This window comes from Carettochelys insculpta, chromosome 8 (genome assembly GCF_033958435.1).
Source record: "Carettochelys insculpta isolate YL-2023 chromosome 8, ASM3395843v1, whole genome shotgun sequence".
NCBI lineage: Eukaryota > Metazoa > Chordata > Testudines > Carettochelyidae > Carettochelys > Carettochelys insculpta.
Genome location: NC_134144.1, coordinates 24,180,189 through 24,194,395, shown reverse-complemented (window position 1 = coordinate 24,194,395; position 14,207 = coordinate 24,180,189). Strand labels below are relative to the sequence as shown.

The window sequence follows — 14,207 nt, the reverse complement described above, 5'->3', positions numbered from 1 at the left end:
TCAGGGGCTGGAGAGAACGTCTCAGCTGATGGCTGCCATGGTGGACCCCACAATTTCAATGTTGCGGGATGCGGATTGGCTACACGTGCCCTACTTTGATGTTCAACGTCGAAGTAGGGTGCTGTTCCCATCTCCTGATGGGGATAGCAACTTCGACGTCTCGCCGCCTTCCGTCGATGTCAACTTCGAAATAGCGCCCGCCACGTGTAGACGTGGCGGGCGCTATTTCGAAGTTGGCGCGGCTTCTTCAAAGTAGCCGGCACGTGTAGACGCGGCTAATATGAGTCAGGATATTAGATGTTCATACCATCTAAAACAGAACACTTTCTACCTCATGAAGTTTTCACCTTCAGATTTTTTTTCAGAGCTGTTTGTGACTATATTAAGATTAGGCAGTAATATTCAAATGAAAGCAATTTGCTTGAAGCTTTCTTCCTGTCTTATATCCTGATGCCAAAAAATATTGTACTGCTCTTTAAGATATAACTGTTTTATTACAGGCTTTAGCACGACTATCTTGTGCATTTAAAATTGAGAATCAAACTCGCTTGGTGGTTTGTGACCTTGGAAATCCCATGAAGGCTGGGACTAAAGTAAGTCAAATGGGTATCTGTGGTTAAAGAGAGGCATAAAGATGACTCTTCATATTTTTTGAGGAAGACGTACATTCGTGCTGCTAGGAGATATAATCTCATTGACATTTAGGTCTCAACATACATGTAAGCCACCCACGTTAGAATAGTTCAAAGAAAGCATTCTGCTAATTGGCTGCAGGATGCCAGAAAACTAAGGTGCGAAACTAATGTTCATGGGTTTTATGATGTGATGTTAGAATTATTACAGAATAATCTAGGTAAGCACTGTGTTTTAGGTAGCATTTTTCACCCGTAAATCGTAAAGCTGTGTACCTAGAAGACTTTCAACCATTTTAAGGATGGGGAAGCTGAGGCACAGAAAGTGTAAGGGACTCACTGTGTGACTGTGGGTGAGTTAGTACAAAACTGGGACTTGAATCTAATTTTCTTGACTCTCAGACACTTGTCCAGTTCACTAGACTGTGCTGCCTCCAGGTGCAGCGCATGGGGTCAGGAGAATAAAAATATGGGGAAAAGTGTTCCAAATATTATTGTATTTCTGAAGCAGCAGTATGGCAACTGCTCAAGTGAGGGAGACACGCTTGTTCAGTTGGATGCCCTGAATGCCAGTTCACTCTGCCTCTTCTTCCTTTCTGACCCTCACCCCCAGGCCTTGTGTAATTTCAGCAAAGAACAGTAGTACTGAGTAACTTCTCAGCATGAACTTGACTCTCTTTCCACTAAACTTCCATCACTTGGTTTTGTTCTAAGCTGCTGGCTGGGCTGCGTTTCAGTGTGCATCAGCAGTCAGAGATGGACACCTCTGTGAAATTTGATCTGCAGATTAGAAGGTATGGAAGTCGATGCTAACAGCATGCCTGCCAATCTACTTGCACTGTAGCTACTGCTGAAAAGACATCTTGGTAAATGATGAATCGATGAACTGAGTATTTACAGTTCTAAGCCAGTGTCTTCCTCTCTATTTGTAAATGTTTTACTGTGCATTTAGCTCATATTAAAGCACTATTGTGTGTGTAATATAGGAAAAAAGCCAGTTCTGTTTGGCTGCAATTGATTTTATTCCCTGTGGTGTGACACGAATGAGATGGTGCTATTTGATGACCCTGGATAAAAAGGCCAATAAAATGTTTGAGGTGGAGCTTAATGTTTTGTGTTCTGGCTTCAGTTCAGATCACCTCTTCGCACATGCAGTGCCAAGTGCACTAATGTGTGCATTGAGGGATGTGAACAGTCGCTTTTAAAAGCAGATTTTGCTTGGATACTCCAGTCCTTTAGATGCTAACTGTAGTGCAGGTGCACCTGGAAAGCTGGGTGTGGGCTTGTGTTGCTAGCCTGAGCTGGTATCCATGCAGCTGTATCACTGCTAGTTTGAGCTGTGCTGTGCTAGCTAGATTAAAGCCTCCTGGAGACTCAGTAGTACCTTTCCTTGCTGTGTAGGCATACTTTAAAGAGCGTGTTAGACCAGGCTTCTCTCTAATGAATTTGTGACCATTGTAGGTGCTAGGCTTATGTCAGGGCTATTTATCTATGTTGTTCTGATCACAGACCGTTTCTTTGTGTGTGTTTTGTACAGCCCTTGGGTCAACTGGACCTAGACCTGAATGGCATCTGGGCAATACTATACAAGTTGTATGCCAGGAGCATATGAATGGAGGAGATTTATAGGTTCCTGGGGGAAAACACAGGGCTCCTGAATGTACAGTCGATAGGAATCTCTCTCTCTGATTATAATTTTTACATCTCTTAAGTGAACCCTGAGATCCAGATGTGTCCCTTTTTCCTTGAGGCATCATGTGGATATGTCACACTCCTTAGGGACTTTGTCCTCAGAACACTGCGAATGAGGTGCACCCACCCATAGGTGCATTGTCCCCTTCTCCAACACTGAAAAGATGAATAATAATTTTAGCCCCTTCTTTCCATTTAGTGTCACAGCACTTTGTCTTAATGATTAACAGTTTGGGAGCACTACAGAACCTTTGATCTCACAGAGCTGTCTGACTTAGTTTTATTCCCATCCTTTTGATCAGCCTTTTGCCACTGTTGCTTGTTGTGGCCAGTCGCATGCCATGCTAGTTCACCACTGTTGGAAAAGTTGGGCACTACTGGGCCTCCTAGCTTTTCCCTCCCTCCCTCCCTGCCTGCCTCCTTTAAAGGTGAGAGCAGTTCGCAAGGCACCTGGTTCTTTCCATCAGGAGCAGCAGTACCTGTAGATCTTCTTTCCCCCACGTGAGTGGGGTTGGAGGACGGTGAAGGAGTTTCCTTTACTTCTGATGCAGAACAGGGGAATGATACAGCACCTGGTAGGTTCCGCCTCAAGGAACTCTGTCTGTCTTCTGATTGCCACCTCCCTCAGTGACCATCTCTCAGTACCTCTCTTTGATAGTTCCCCCAGCCCTCTCACCCCAAACTGTCAAGAGGGCAGTCAGTTGTAAGGATGTGAATGGAGTCAGCAACTCAAATATTAGGTACCACAAGTTAATATAAAGAAGAACTGCACCTTTTGGTGAACTGTTTTACATGGCAAACACAATGGGATAGAAATTGCTTCTGCGCACCATGCGGGGGGGAGGGAGGGTGGAACTGCAGCATTTAGTGACGTGACAGGTCCCAGTATTACAACAGACATGTCGCCCTTGCCTTTACTTCTCTCATAGGTATACACTGCAGGTCAAAAACTCTGGCAGTAGTGCTCCCAGAGAGTGACACAAGGGGGAGTACCAACTTCAGGGCAGACTGTTAAAAACCAGGATGCAAACCCCAAATTGACTGTGACATCTAAACTTAGAGCTCACCAACAAGTTGTACCAAGTGCAAACTCCTCAGCACTAGAACGGTCATATCACTGAGTCACAGACAGTGAACAAATCTCTGTGGTAGAGCTCTCCTAACATTAAGGGTCACAGCAGTATTGTAAGGACAAAGTTACCCAAAGGACCAAGTCACCCAAAGGACTAAGTCAGTTGCACTTTAGGTCTCACAGCAATGACAGTGCTTGCAGCCAACCCTGCAGCAAACTAAGCAGACAGAGATGTGAGTGAGGTGCAATCTTCAAACAGTAATATTGACTTGTAAAGTCAGCAAGCTTTGTTTGGCTGTTAGGACTAACTAATGCCACGCAGCTGAGGCACTCTTGTTCATGCCTAGAAACACCTCTCCCTCGTGACCCCTTCGTCCCCTGTCCCCTAACTATCTAGAGATGCCTGTTTCCTTAGCTTAGGGTTTTTATTCCTCTCCTGCAAATGTAACTGATGGGAGGAAGCCACCTGCATGACTCATTCTCAGGGAGGAGAGCAGAAAAAGAGTGTTTAATCCATTTGTTAACTGTTTCTTAATCCAGACATAGGGAATTTCTAGTTGTAAAAGCCAACCAGAGCCTCTTCGGTAGCGGGGAGCTCCTCTTTCAGAAGGAGCATAACAAATTTCCATAAAGAGCAGTTCTCCACACTAAGGTAGGTCCCTCTCCTGTTTGGTGAGTTGTTCGGTCCCAGAGGCTCACAATAGAACCACTCCCATATTACACTGCAGTATGGAACATTAGAGGCTGGCAAGGAAGAATAACGAATGCGGCAGCTCTCGAGCGTTCAGTAGTTTAAACACTAAATACTGTTTCGTAATTCTAATATCTGTTGAACCTGTCTTCACCCACAAGTGAGCCATACAGCTTCCAGCTAAATAACGGTTAGTGCCCAGCTGAGATCTGAACAGCCTAACATGCATGGGTGCCTGACCCAGCAACCTCACACATACGCCACTAGCAGCCAGAGAGGTGTGAGAATTGCTGCCCAAGAGGAAAATATTGCTCTGCTGTGTGTAATTTGTAATTACAACAACTGTGAAGAAAATAGAGGAAATGACCTGCAGCAGCCCCTCTCTCTGCCTCAGTTCCCCTTTGTGTGAAATGGGAATATTGAAAACCTTCTATAGCTTAGAATGTGCTAGGTGGTGGTGGTATAAGTAACGCTAGCATTTATAAGTGACAATTGTCCTATGACCTGGTGCACCCTTCTGTGGGTTTTAAATGTGGGGCTCAGTCCTTAGGAGAGACAAGTTTACGTTTTGTGTGGCTGTGGTAGGAGAAGAGGTATGCAGAGATGACTTCACTGCATCCCCAACACTGGGGTTATGTGAAGCCTACATGAGCCTTCGGGGCACAGAAGAGCTGCCTGAAGGCTAGATAAGGCCATTGTGCAGTGGTGATCCCTGGAGTGCATTTTGCTCTGGCCCTGCCTCTTCTAGCCTTGCAATAGCCTCTTATGTCGAGAAAGGTTAAAGTGGAAGGACTAGCATAGCCAGCTATGCAGGCTTTATTCCAGTAGGCTTTTCCATGCTAGTAGAATCTTCAGCTGCATTTAGGGCAGGTGTAAGACTGATTTATTCCATACAGTGTGGCAAAGCAGACCTCAGTGGAGCAGAGTATCTGGCTCTTTGTCTTTAGTACTTCTCTTTTTGCTCTTGTGACACAGGAGTCTCATAATAATGTTACATAACATGTGCTTAAGGCTTTAAAAAAGAATCTTGTTCATTCCATTTAACAAATAGACTTACCTTCTTTTTCAGCTCCAATCTATTTGACAGTGTGAGCCCAATAACGTCTTACCAGGCTGACCTAGCCATCTTAGCATCCGTTGAAATTAGAGGGTGAGCGTTCATACTAATATAACAAGTGCCTGTTTCTCAGATGTATGTGGGTTTTGATTTTTGTTTTGTTTTGTTCTTCTTTTTGAAGCTTTCTTGCAGGCTGTCATGTCTTGCTTCTTATTGAGCCTAACAGAAAAAATAAACCCAGATTTACATTATCATCTTTGGGTTTTTAAGCCCAGGCTAAGTAATTTGGGATCCCAAGTAAAATTTGAAAGTGGGACTTGGGTTCCCAAGTCACTTCAGTGCTGTTCAAAATGCTGCCCTTCATCTTGCGAATGCATTCAAAGAAAAGCGTATAAAAATTGCTCCCAAAAAGTCACCTGCACAGACTAAGAAAATACACCTAGAGTCCAATTCTGTCATAGAGTAGCTTGTCCATTCCAGCCGTAAGTTGGCAGGCTGTGATGACTCTGCTGCTGCTGCTGTTTATTGAAAGCCACACTTAGGTGAATTTATCAGCTAGTCTACTCAGGATTCCTCTTATTATGTGTTAATTTTTCTGAATACCTTTTATTTATTTATTTCTTTTACAAAGGGTGCTTTTCAGTGCAGCAGCATCGTGGGGGTATTCAGTAAAGAGGTTAATTTTTCCTTGCGGGAACACTAATATTGCTCACAATCATTAAGGTCTTGCATATTTTTTAGAGAGAACGTGAAAATTGCCTGTGAAGTGCCATTTGTTTGTTTGTTTTTTTTTTTTTTTTTTTTTTTACTTCCCACCTGAAATCTACTGCAATAGTAAATTCCTTGAGATCCTGGTACTGTTAAAACTTCATATTTAAAAGGAAGAAAAATTAGTAAAATCAGCGTTAAGGGGTCAGAAGTTGTCAAGTTCCATGTATGACCCTACCTATCAGATGCCTGTGATCAACACTGCTCACAGTTGTATCCTTCACCGTCGAAGGTTGTCCACATAACATGTATTAATTATATAATTAATTTTATTCAGTTATCTCAGACAAATAGAATAAAGAAAGATCCCTCTGAGAGCATTATTCTTAATAGCATATGGAGCAGAAGATCAAACATTTTATACAGCAAACCCTTACTTCTGTTCATTTAATCTTCCAGTATTTAGGGTGGAAACACTATTTAGTGTCAATCAATGTTAGTTTTTAGGTATTTATACTTTTAATTTTCTTGCATCTGGGTTTTGAAAACCTTGTGCTTTCTTTTTAGAGATTAGTAGTGTATTAGGCTAAATACTAGATAGTTATTGCTTATTCCCTTCATTATGTAGTGTGTCATCTCCTGATCACATCTTCCTCCCCATTGCAAACTGGGAACCCAAGGAGAATCCAGAGACAGAAGATGACATAGGTCCTCTAGTTCAGCACATCTATGAGGTATGTAAATGTGACTGGCTTGAGGTCCAAGATTTAACCTATAAGTAACAGGGAAGGAAGAAATATTTTAGGTAACATTTCCTATGTGGTAAATGGGCAGTTAGTGCCTACCTCACTCTGTCTGTTTGTTCAGCAGGAACTTAGAATGTGCTGCATTGAGTCAATCCATTTGTTCAAACCTCCAAGGAAGGCAAAAATGACTAACAATTAATATAGCCAGTTGTGCAATGATGTACATTGCAATTACTGGAAGAGAGAAGGAATTCCTTTCTGATTCTCACGGAATTCAGCTTATGCCTGAATCTTAAGCCCCTGTGCTATTTTACATATATGGGTGTGTTGGCCACAAAATTATCCAGTTCTTTAGAACATTGAATCTTGCACCAGAGAAATGAATAAAAAGACTAGTTGTGTTAATTATTCTGGACACTCAGATGTGTTCTAATTATGCAGAATCATTACTGCAGAGCCTTTTGCCATGAAAATTATAATCTTCTGAGAGATCCTTTTTTAAAACAACTATTACAGATTTCATCTGTGTTCAGTTAATTTTTTTGAAGAATTTTTTGTAGTGTGAACTTTGAGGCAAATTCAACTTATTATATGACCAGTGCACTACTGCCTTATCTAACTAAATTATTCTTATCAGGTATCTGACATGCCCGCAATGTACACACAGTATTGGTTCAGAAAAGTACAGTCTCTCTCACTCCATGCAGTGTAGTACATTTAACAAATTTAATTTCTTGAAGGCAGAAAAATAGCTTCCTTCTGTGAAGTTTGTTCAAAAGAAGCTCCCCTTTCCAGCAAATTATTTCAAGTAATTGTAAGTTAGCTTCATGGGAAATGAAATTGTTTCTTCCCATAGTAAAACAGCTGATACTGTCAGCAAGGGGAAACCTTGTACCTGCTCCTTATACTAGTGCGTCCTGGACTATTAACAAAGGAAAAATGGCAGTCGTACAGAGTCATTAATTTTCTTCTCATCACTAGCTGAGAAACAATGGTCCAAGTGCCTTCAGCAAGGTGATGCTAAATCTTCAGTGGCCTTACAAATACAACAACAACACCCTGTTGTATATTATGCAATATGAAATTGATGGACCCATGAACTGCACTTCAGATATGGAGATCAACCCATTGAAAATTAAGGTAAGCAGAGACTTCTGTAACACTACGTTTGGGTATTGAGTAGAGTTGGGTTTTTGTTTTGTCTTTTTCCAGTATTCGGTAAACCATATGTAAACTGTGTTTGTTCTGTAAACTGTGACCACACATATGTTCATTTGTATAGGCCTAGACTGTTTTTATTATGCTTTTTATTAAAGTCAGCGTTAATGTTAAGATTACCCAAGAATATAGAAATTCTGTACAGACCTAAGCACAAGTTACAAATGTAGTTACATTTGTTTGCTTAACAAGTGTTGGGATCTGATGGGTCTCTCACAGCTCATTCATCAGTAGGGGCATGATTACTGATGGAGTGTCCCCCAGGAAAGCTCAGTTTTTCTGCGTATCCCCTTTTATACCGTGATTCTGTCTATGCTTACATGCCCATAAAAGTATTAACCCTTTTTTCTCTTATTGGTCTCTGTCCCCTGGAAACTTAAGGGACCCCAGTTTTGCTATAGGCTGTGAAAGTTCCCTTTATTCTCATTAGGATTGGTGCTCAACCTGTACTCTGGAGTTAAGACGCATGTCAAAGACAGATGTGTCTTTCCAGTATTTTTTATGATCTAATATTAATCTTCTCAGTAATTTTGTGCAATATTACCTCTTGGTAACTCTTTCCCCATAATCTTAGGGCATTGGGTTATTTTTCCAGTCACTTGTGCATCATATGGCTCAGAGGCCTAAATTAGCTAAGCTAAAATCTTTCTTGTAAGCCTCAGCCTACATATGTTCTTACATTTCAGCTTGTTTTACTCATGTCTAACGCTTCATGCCTCTAAAAACTGATCAATGTTTTACTTTTATAATCCTATAAATTAACTTAAATTAAAGTACAATGAATATAGATCTATGTATAGATGTATAAAATATGACAACATCATACAGTAAATGGAATTTTAAAATCAGTTGCTACAAATGGAATATAACAAAGCATTTTTGGACTGTAGTTGTTTAAATGCAGGTGGTTGTTCATGTGATATTTTTGTTCTTCTTCTTATTGGGAAACATTGCATTATTATTTATATTATTACTTATTTATCTAGGACCTGGTCTAATGGCTAGTGAGGTCAAAGGAAATCTTTTAACTGATTTCAGTGGAATTTGGATTAGGCCAAGCATGTCACAGAAGTATGTTATATATAATATATGACATGTATTTCTGTCATGCAATTTCAATATAAAGTACTATATAAATATAGATTGTACATATATGTGCAATTTCAAATCCCTCACAAGGATAAATGTGTGTTTCATATGTGAAACCCGGAATAGCATAGTGTCCCACTCATTGAAGGAGGGATCTGAAATAAGGTAATGGTAGTGGGACATTATGGGCCTTAGCAATTCAGACATTTTTGGGAATTCTTTGCCTACACTGCACACTGAGCTTCCTCTGGGACACTCCATCAGGATCCATCCCTCCACTGATGATTGAGCCATGAGAGACCCATCAGATCCTAACACTTATTAAGGATACAAATGTAACTATATTTGTAACTTGGGCCTAGGTCTGTACAGAATTGCTATATTCTTGGGTAATCTTAATGTTAACTGTAACTTTAATCAAAATTTTGGAGAGTGAAGGCACTTTGAAGTAGCACGGGCACTTTGAAATGCCTGCAGCTACACAGTATGCCAGCACTTCGAAGCTTGGCACTTTGAAGTTGCCACGGGGGAGAATTAGCTTAATGAACTGTTGCATATGCATCATAGCACTTCATTAGTAATCTCCCATCTGCCTGATTAAGTGTAGACATAGCCTAGAAGTGTTGAATATGAGATTTCTAAATTGATAGTGCTCTATTGACAGTTTTAAGAATATACTCTTTGCTCATTCCAGGCATGAAACTTCCATCACATCACTTAACATTCCACCATTTGAATTGACTGAAGTGGGTTGGTTTTTTTTGTGGGGGAAAAAAAGGGGCACTAATAATCAGTGAAGTGCTTAAGTTTGGGGAGTCAAGAACTGTGAGGTCTTACTCAACATCTGTGCTAATGATCTAGGACAGAGAGTGAACAGTGTGGTAATTAAATTTAAAGTGATGCTCCATGTTGGAGATTTTCAAACCTTTGCTAAGGCAGAGACAAAGGGACTTACAGAAATTATACAAAGAGGGTTCCATTTTGCTCCACATACTAGAAAGTTTTAGGCTAGGACCCTGTGCAATTCATAGATTTTGATTTGAACAAGTTTTGTGAGACCTTTCTGGTGAAGTCAGGTTGTATTTTTTTCTTGACCTCGTCTTACTTTGCTTGAACATTACAGGAAATCAGAAGGTCAGTGAAAACCATTAATAAGTTTCATTTTAGATGGGTTTGCCATGTAATTGAGATGTTTCTCTCTGTTGCAATGACTTAGCAGCAACATGATCCCTGATTTTGAGGAATCCATTTGCAAAAATCACTTTTTTTGCTTTTTTGGGAATAGAGAAACAATAACAAGCAAAAATATTTGAACGACCTAGCCAGAGAGGTCTGGCTAGTTGTAGGCATTCTGCGCACTCTACATCTCATTGTTAGCAACGGTTCTTAAACATCTCAATTCACATTTGCCAAGAGTAGAGGTGTTAGCCTCGTGGCGTAGCCAAGTTCTTGTTAGGTGATTGCTTTTGACTACTTAATATTCCCTAGCATGTCCAATAAAACATGGCAGTGTTTCTCCATTCCTGTACTAAACCGTGGTGAAATGTTGCTCTCTGCAGTTAAAATGTTGGTATGTTCCATCCCAAAAGCAATTGATTGCTTCTGTGAAGTGATTTCCGTGTGTACCTTAGTTAGTAAAGCATTATACACTCCTTTAGGTCAGAAGTTGTATACAAGATGTTGTTTGTCTGTCTTGACGTAAACCTAGATTTCAGACCCTAAAGCTGATGAGAAGAACGAAACACTTGTGTATGAGGGTAACCGTGATCATCATATAAATCGAAGAGATACAACTGTCAATGATGGAGGCGTGCATACGCTGGTAAGCTCTATAGTAGCACATGCCCTGATGGATTTCAGCTGTCATCTTTTGCTCTTTTAATGGAGAGATGAAAACTGTGGAAATAGTTTATTAATCTGATATAATCTTGGGCCTTGATTTTTTTTCAATGTTGCAATTTTTAGTGGACCATATCTGATGGTGCAATCAGTTAGGTGTCCAAGCCCATTTGTGCCAATGGTTATTTGCGGGCATGGCAGTTAAGTTCAGCATGGAAGAAGTAGTAATAATTAGTGAGCCCATGTTATCTAGCAGGCGAGGAAGCAAACGTAAAGGGAACTCTGTGGTTTAATGGGTAGAGCCATGCAAAGATGTGGGTATCCACTTTGTATTGTGGCTAGCAGCTCAGATATAGGTACATGTCTTGTGCTCTAATGGTAAGAACTGGGTGGGCATTTGTGATGAGCCGTGATGTGGACCCTCAGCCCGACTCGTGGGGGGGGCCTGCTAGGCCAGCACATGGGGTGGTGGCTGCTCAGACCCTCCACCTAGGGCAGGCAAAGGGTCCACTGCAACTTCCCACAAGTGCTCATCTGGCTCATATCATGGCTGGGCTGCAACTCTGAGGCTCCCTGTCTCCCCAGCCCAAGCTGGGTCAGGGAGAGCTGCAGTGGCAGCTGAGACTCACTAGAGCAGGTGGAGAGACCCATGCTCCCCACAGCTGCCCATATGACCTTCCCAGACCCGGCTGCAGATGGCGCAGTGAGGCTTGAAGCTGCAGCCTGGCCATGATCAGTAGTTGCATGTGTGGCAGTCAGGAGCCCTTCTGTGGGGCTTATTAGGCATCTGCACAGCCATGCAGCTTTGAGGGAAACTTGCTGCACAGCTCTCCCAACCCCGCTCCAGCGGCAGCGGGTGGTGTGCCTCAGCCTGGCTGCGTTATGTGGAACCCTACAAATCTGTGGATATCCACAGACAGTTTTTGTAGATGGCAAGTTAGATATGGATGCACATTTCTGTATCCATGCAGGGCTCTATCAGTGGGACCAGTTCAGGAAGGATTATTCTTAAGAAATATTTCAATGATTTGGAACTATCAACCAGTGTAGCCACATGTTATTGCTGCCATCTCTGTTTTCCTTCAGTCCCTTTTCTTTCTCTTGTTTGTTACACTTGGGTCTTGTGCCTTGTCTTTAGTTGGCTAGGACGGGGTCCACATACTGCTTTGTACAGCACCTAACAAAACCAGGCCCCAGATCTGAGATGGGCCCCGTGACATTACTGCAATGTAAATGAAGTTAGTCACTGGAGTGTTTGTGTATCCTGTAACGGAGAATGAGTGCCTCCCTGTGTCTGTGGAATAAGCCTGTCAGCCCTTAGGGAAGGGCAGTCTGCTGGATCTGCCTGGGAGAAGTGGTGGAAGTATTCTGGGATGGCGCTCTGCTTGAGGGCCCAGCAGCAGGGCAGAACCATCAGGGCAGAAATTCCAGGATTTCTTGCTTAAAGGCCTCAGTGAGGAGGGGACAAAGAATAGGATCAAAATGTACCTGCATCCAGGGTCGTCATCCTGAATTCGGGTGCCCTCTGCAGCCTGAGCATTTGCAACTTCACCACCCTCTGGGGAGTGGGGTAGCAGCCCTGTGTGCGGGGGATGTGCTCAGGGCTGCGGGGACAGGGAGGAGAACAGGCAGACGTGCGGGTAGTGCAGCGCACACAGCTGCAGGCTGGGAGGTAAAGCAGGAGGTGGGGGATTGGGGCAGCAGATGCCAAGAAGGGGGCAGGGGGCCAGATGATTGGGGCCACTGGAGCCAAGGGGGCAGCAAGAGCAGGGAGTTGGGGATTCAGCCGCTGGGGCTGGGAGGAGGAGCCTGAAGACTGAGAGACCTGAGGATAGGGCTGTCGAGGCCAGGAGGTGGAGCAGATGTCAAGGGCTTGGGGCTGCTTGAGGCAGCTCTGTCCTCCGGCTGTGCTAGGCGTATGTAGGCACAGCATAGACCACAACTTAATCTTGGGCAGAGTAGTTGCCCTGTGCAGCTGCATGCTCTGTGTTTGCTTATGGATGCCCTCCCTGCATCCCGTGTGGGGGCAGTGGGTCTGTGAAAGAGAAAATGGGGATTATCTGATCAGAGGTGAAAAAAAGACTCAAGGTTTTTCAGTCTGACTCATCTCCACATAAGAGCTCCAGACTCCTCTATGTCCAGTCGCCAAATACTCCTTTCAGTAACAAGAGCCTTTGTCCACTCAGTTCAACTCTGTAACCACCAACAATTACAGCCTGTATCTGGAATATGTATTTTGGCATTTTCAGGAAGAATGACAAACGGGTACATTCCATTTAAATGCAACATACATTGCCTCCAGTTACCCCCATAGCCTCTCTAATTAGAGGAGTAGTGAATTGTATCAGCACCTGTTACAGATGGTACAATACTTTACGGTTCTTCAGTGTCTAACATCTATGATTTATTGTATGTGAGATATTTCAGTTGATTCTCTAGCTTAACAAATAACTTGGTATTTCAAACGATTCTGAGAAGAGTGAAACCAAGGAGACAGCGGTTCAAAATGACAAGAATTTGCTGCCAATTTACATTTGTACAATTTACTTATACTTTCCCTCCAAGGTAGGGTAATGGTGCATCCAAATGGTGTTAGCTTAACAATAGTTCTGAACATCACATCCAAAAGCAAGGGGAAAAGAGGCAGCCTTTTTTTGTTCCTCTTTCAGTCTGAACTGTAGATGATCTAATCCCATTAATTAATGTGGATGCCAGAGGGAAACAGAAAAGTTTAATACAGGTTAGAAAACCCAGAGAGCCTCTGAATTTCCATGTTGTTGCTTGCCAGTAGGGACCTGTGACAAGATCCCCAGGATGTAGCCTGCGACTGTGGGACTGCTCTGTCCCCTTACCTCTGCAGCCTGGGCTGTCTCGCACAATGCATTGCTGATGAAAAGCTGCAAACCCCTCCAGACACTGTCATCCCTCAGACCAACAGCATGCGGCTCTTCACACCCAAATGGATGGCATGAATGCTCCCAGAGCCAGTCATAAATCACACAGCTGAACTAGTGTATACATCTTTAATATGTAGCCTGGAATTGCTGTGAGATGTTTCTAATTATGGTACTATGGGGCCTTATATTTGGGTTAAATCAATAGAGTTTGTTGACTGAAAATTCCAGTCACTTCAGTGATTTATGGAATTTCTATTGCACATTTGATTATATCTGGTGTGTAGCAATTGACGTACAATATAGTAATTTATATCTGAAGATGGAATGTAGCTGTAGTAATGATTTTCATCACCTGAAGTAATCTTCCTCTTCCATGTAGGGTTGTGGAACAGCTGACTGCTTAAAAATTGTCTGCCAAGTTGGCCGCCTGGAGAGGGGAAAGAGTGCAATTTTGTATGTAAAATCCCGCCTTTGGACCCAGACCTTTATGAACGTGAGTTGCAATTGATAATTCGCAATCTGTCCCAACTTCTGAAACATGAGAACGCTTTTTACACCTAGCACGT

General features: G+C 42.5%; 1 protein-coding gene across 1 annotated transcript in view; it reads left to right on the top strand.

Moving 5' to 3' along the window:
- Positions 1–14,207, top strand: part of ITGAV (integrin subunit alpha V) — a 92,406-nt gene that overhangs the window by 68,958 nt on the left and 9,241 nt on the right. Inside the window, exons 21-27 of the mRNA XM_075001638.1 lie at positions 501–593; positions 1,347–1,426; positions 5,157–5,237; positions 6,481–6,586; positions 7,580–7,738; positions 10,614–10,727; positions 14,021–14,134. Coding sequence (XP_074857739.1) covers positions 501–593; positions 1,347–1,426; positions 5,157–5,237; positions 6,481–6,586; positions 7,580–7,738; positions 10,614–10,727; positions 14,021–14,134 — 747 coding nt within the window. The remainder of the gene's footprint in view (positions 1–500; positions 594–1,346; positions 1,427–5,156; positions 5,238–6,480; positions 6,587–7,579; positions 7,739–10,613; positions 10,728–14,020; positions 14,135–14,207) is intronic.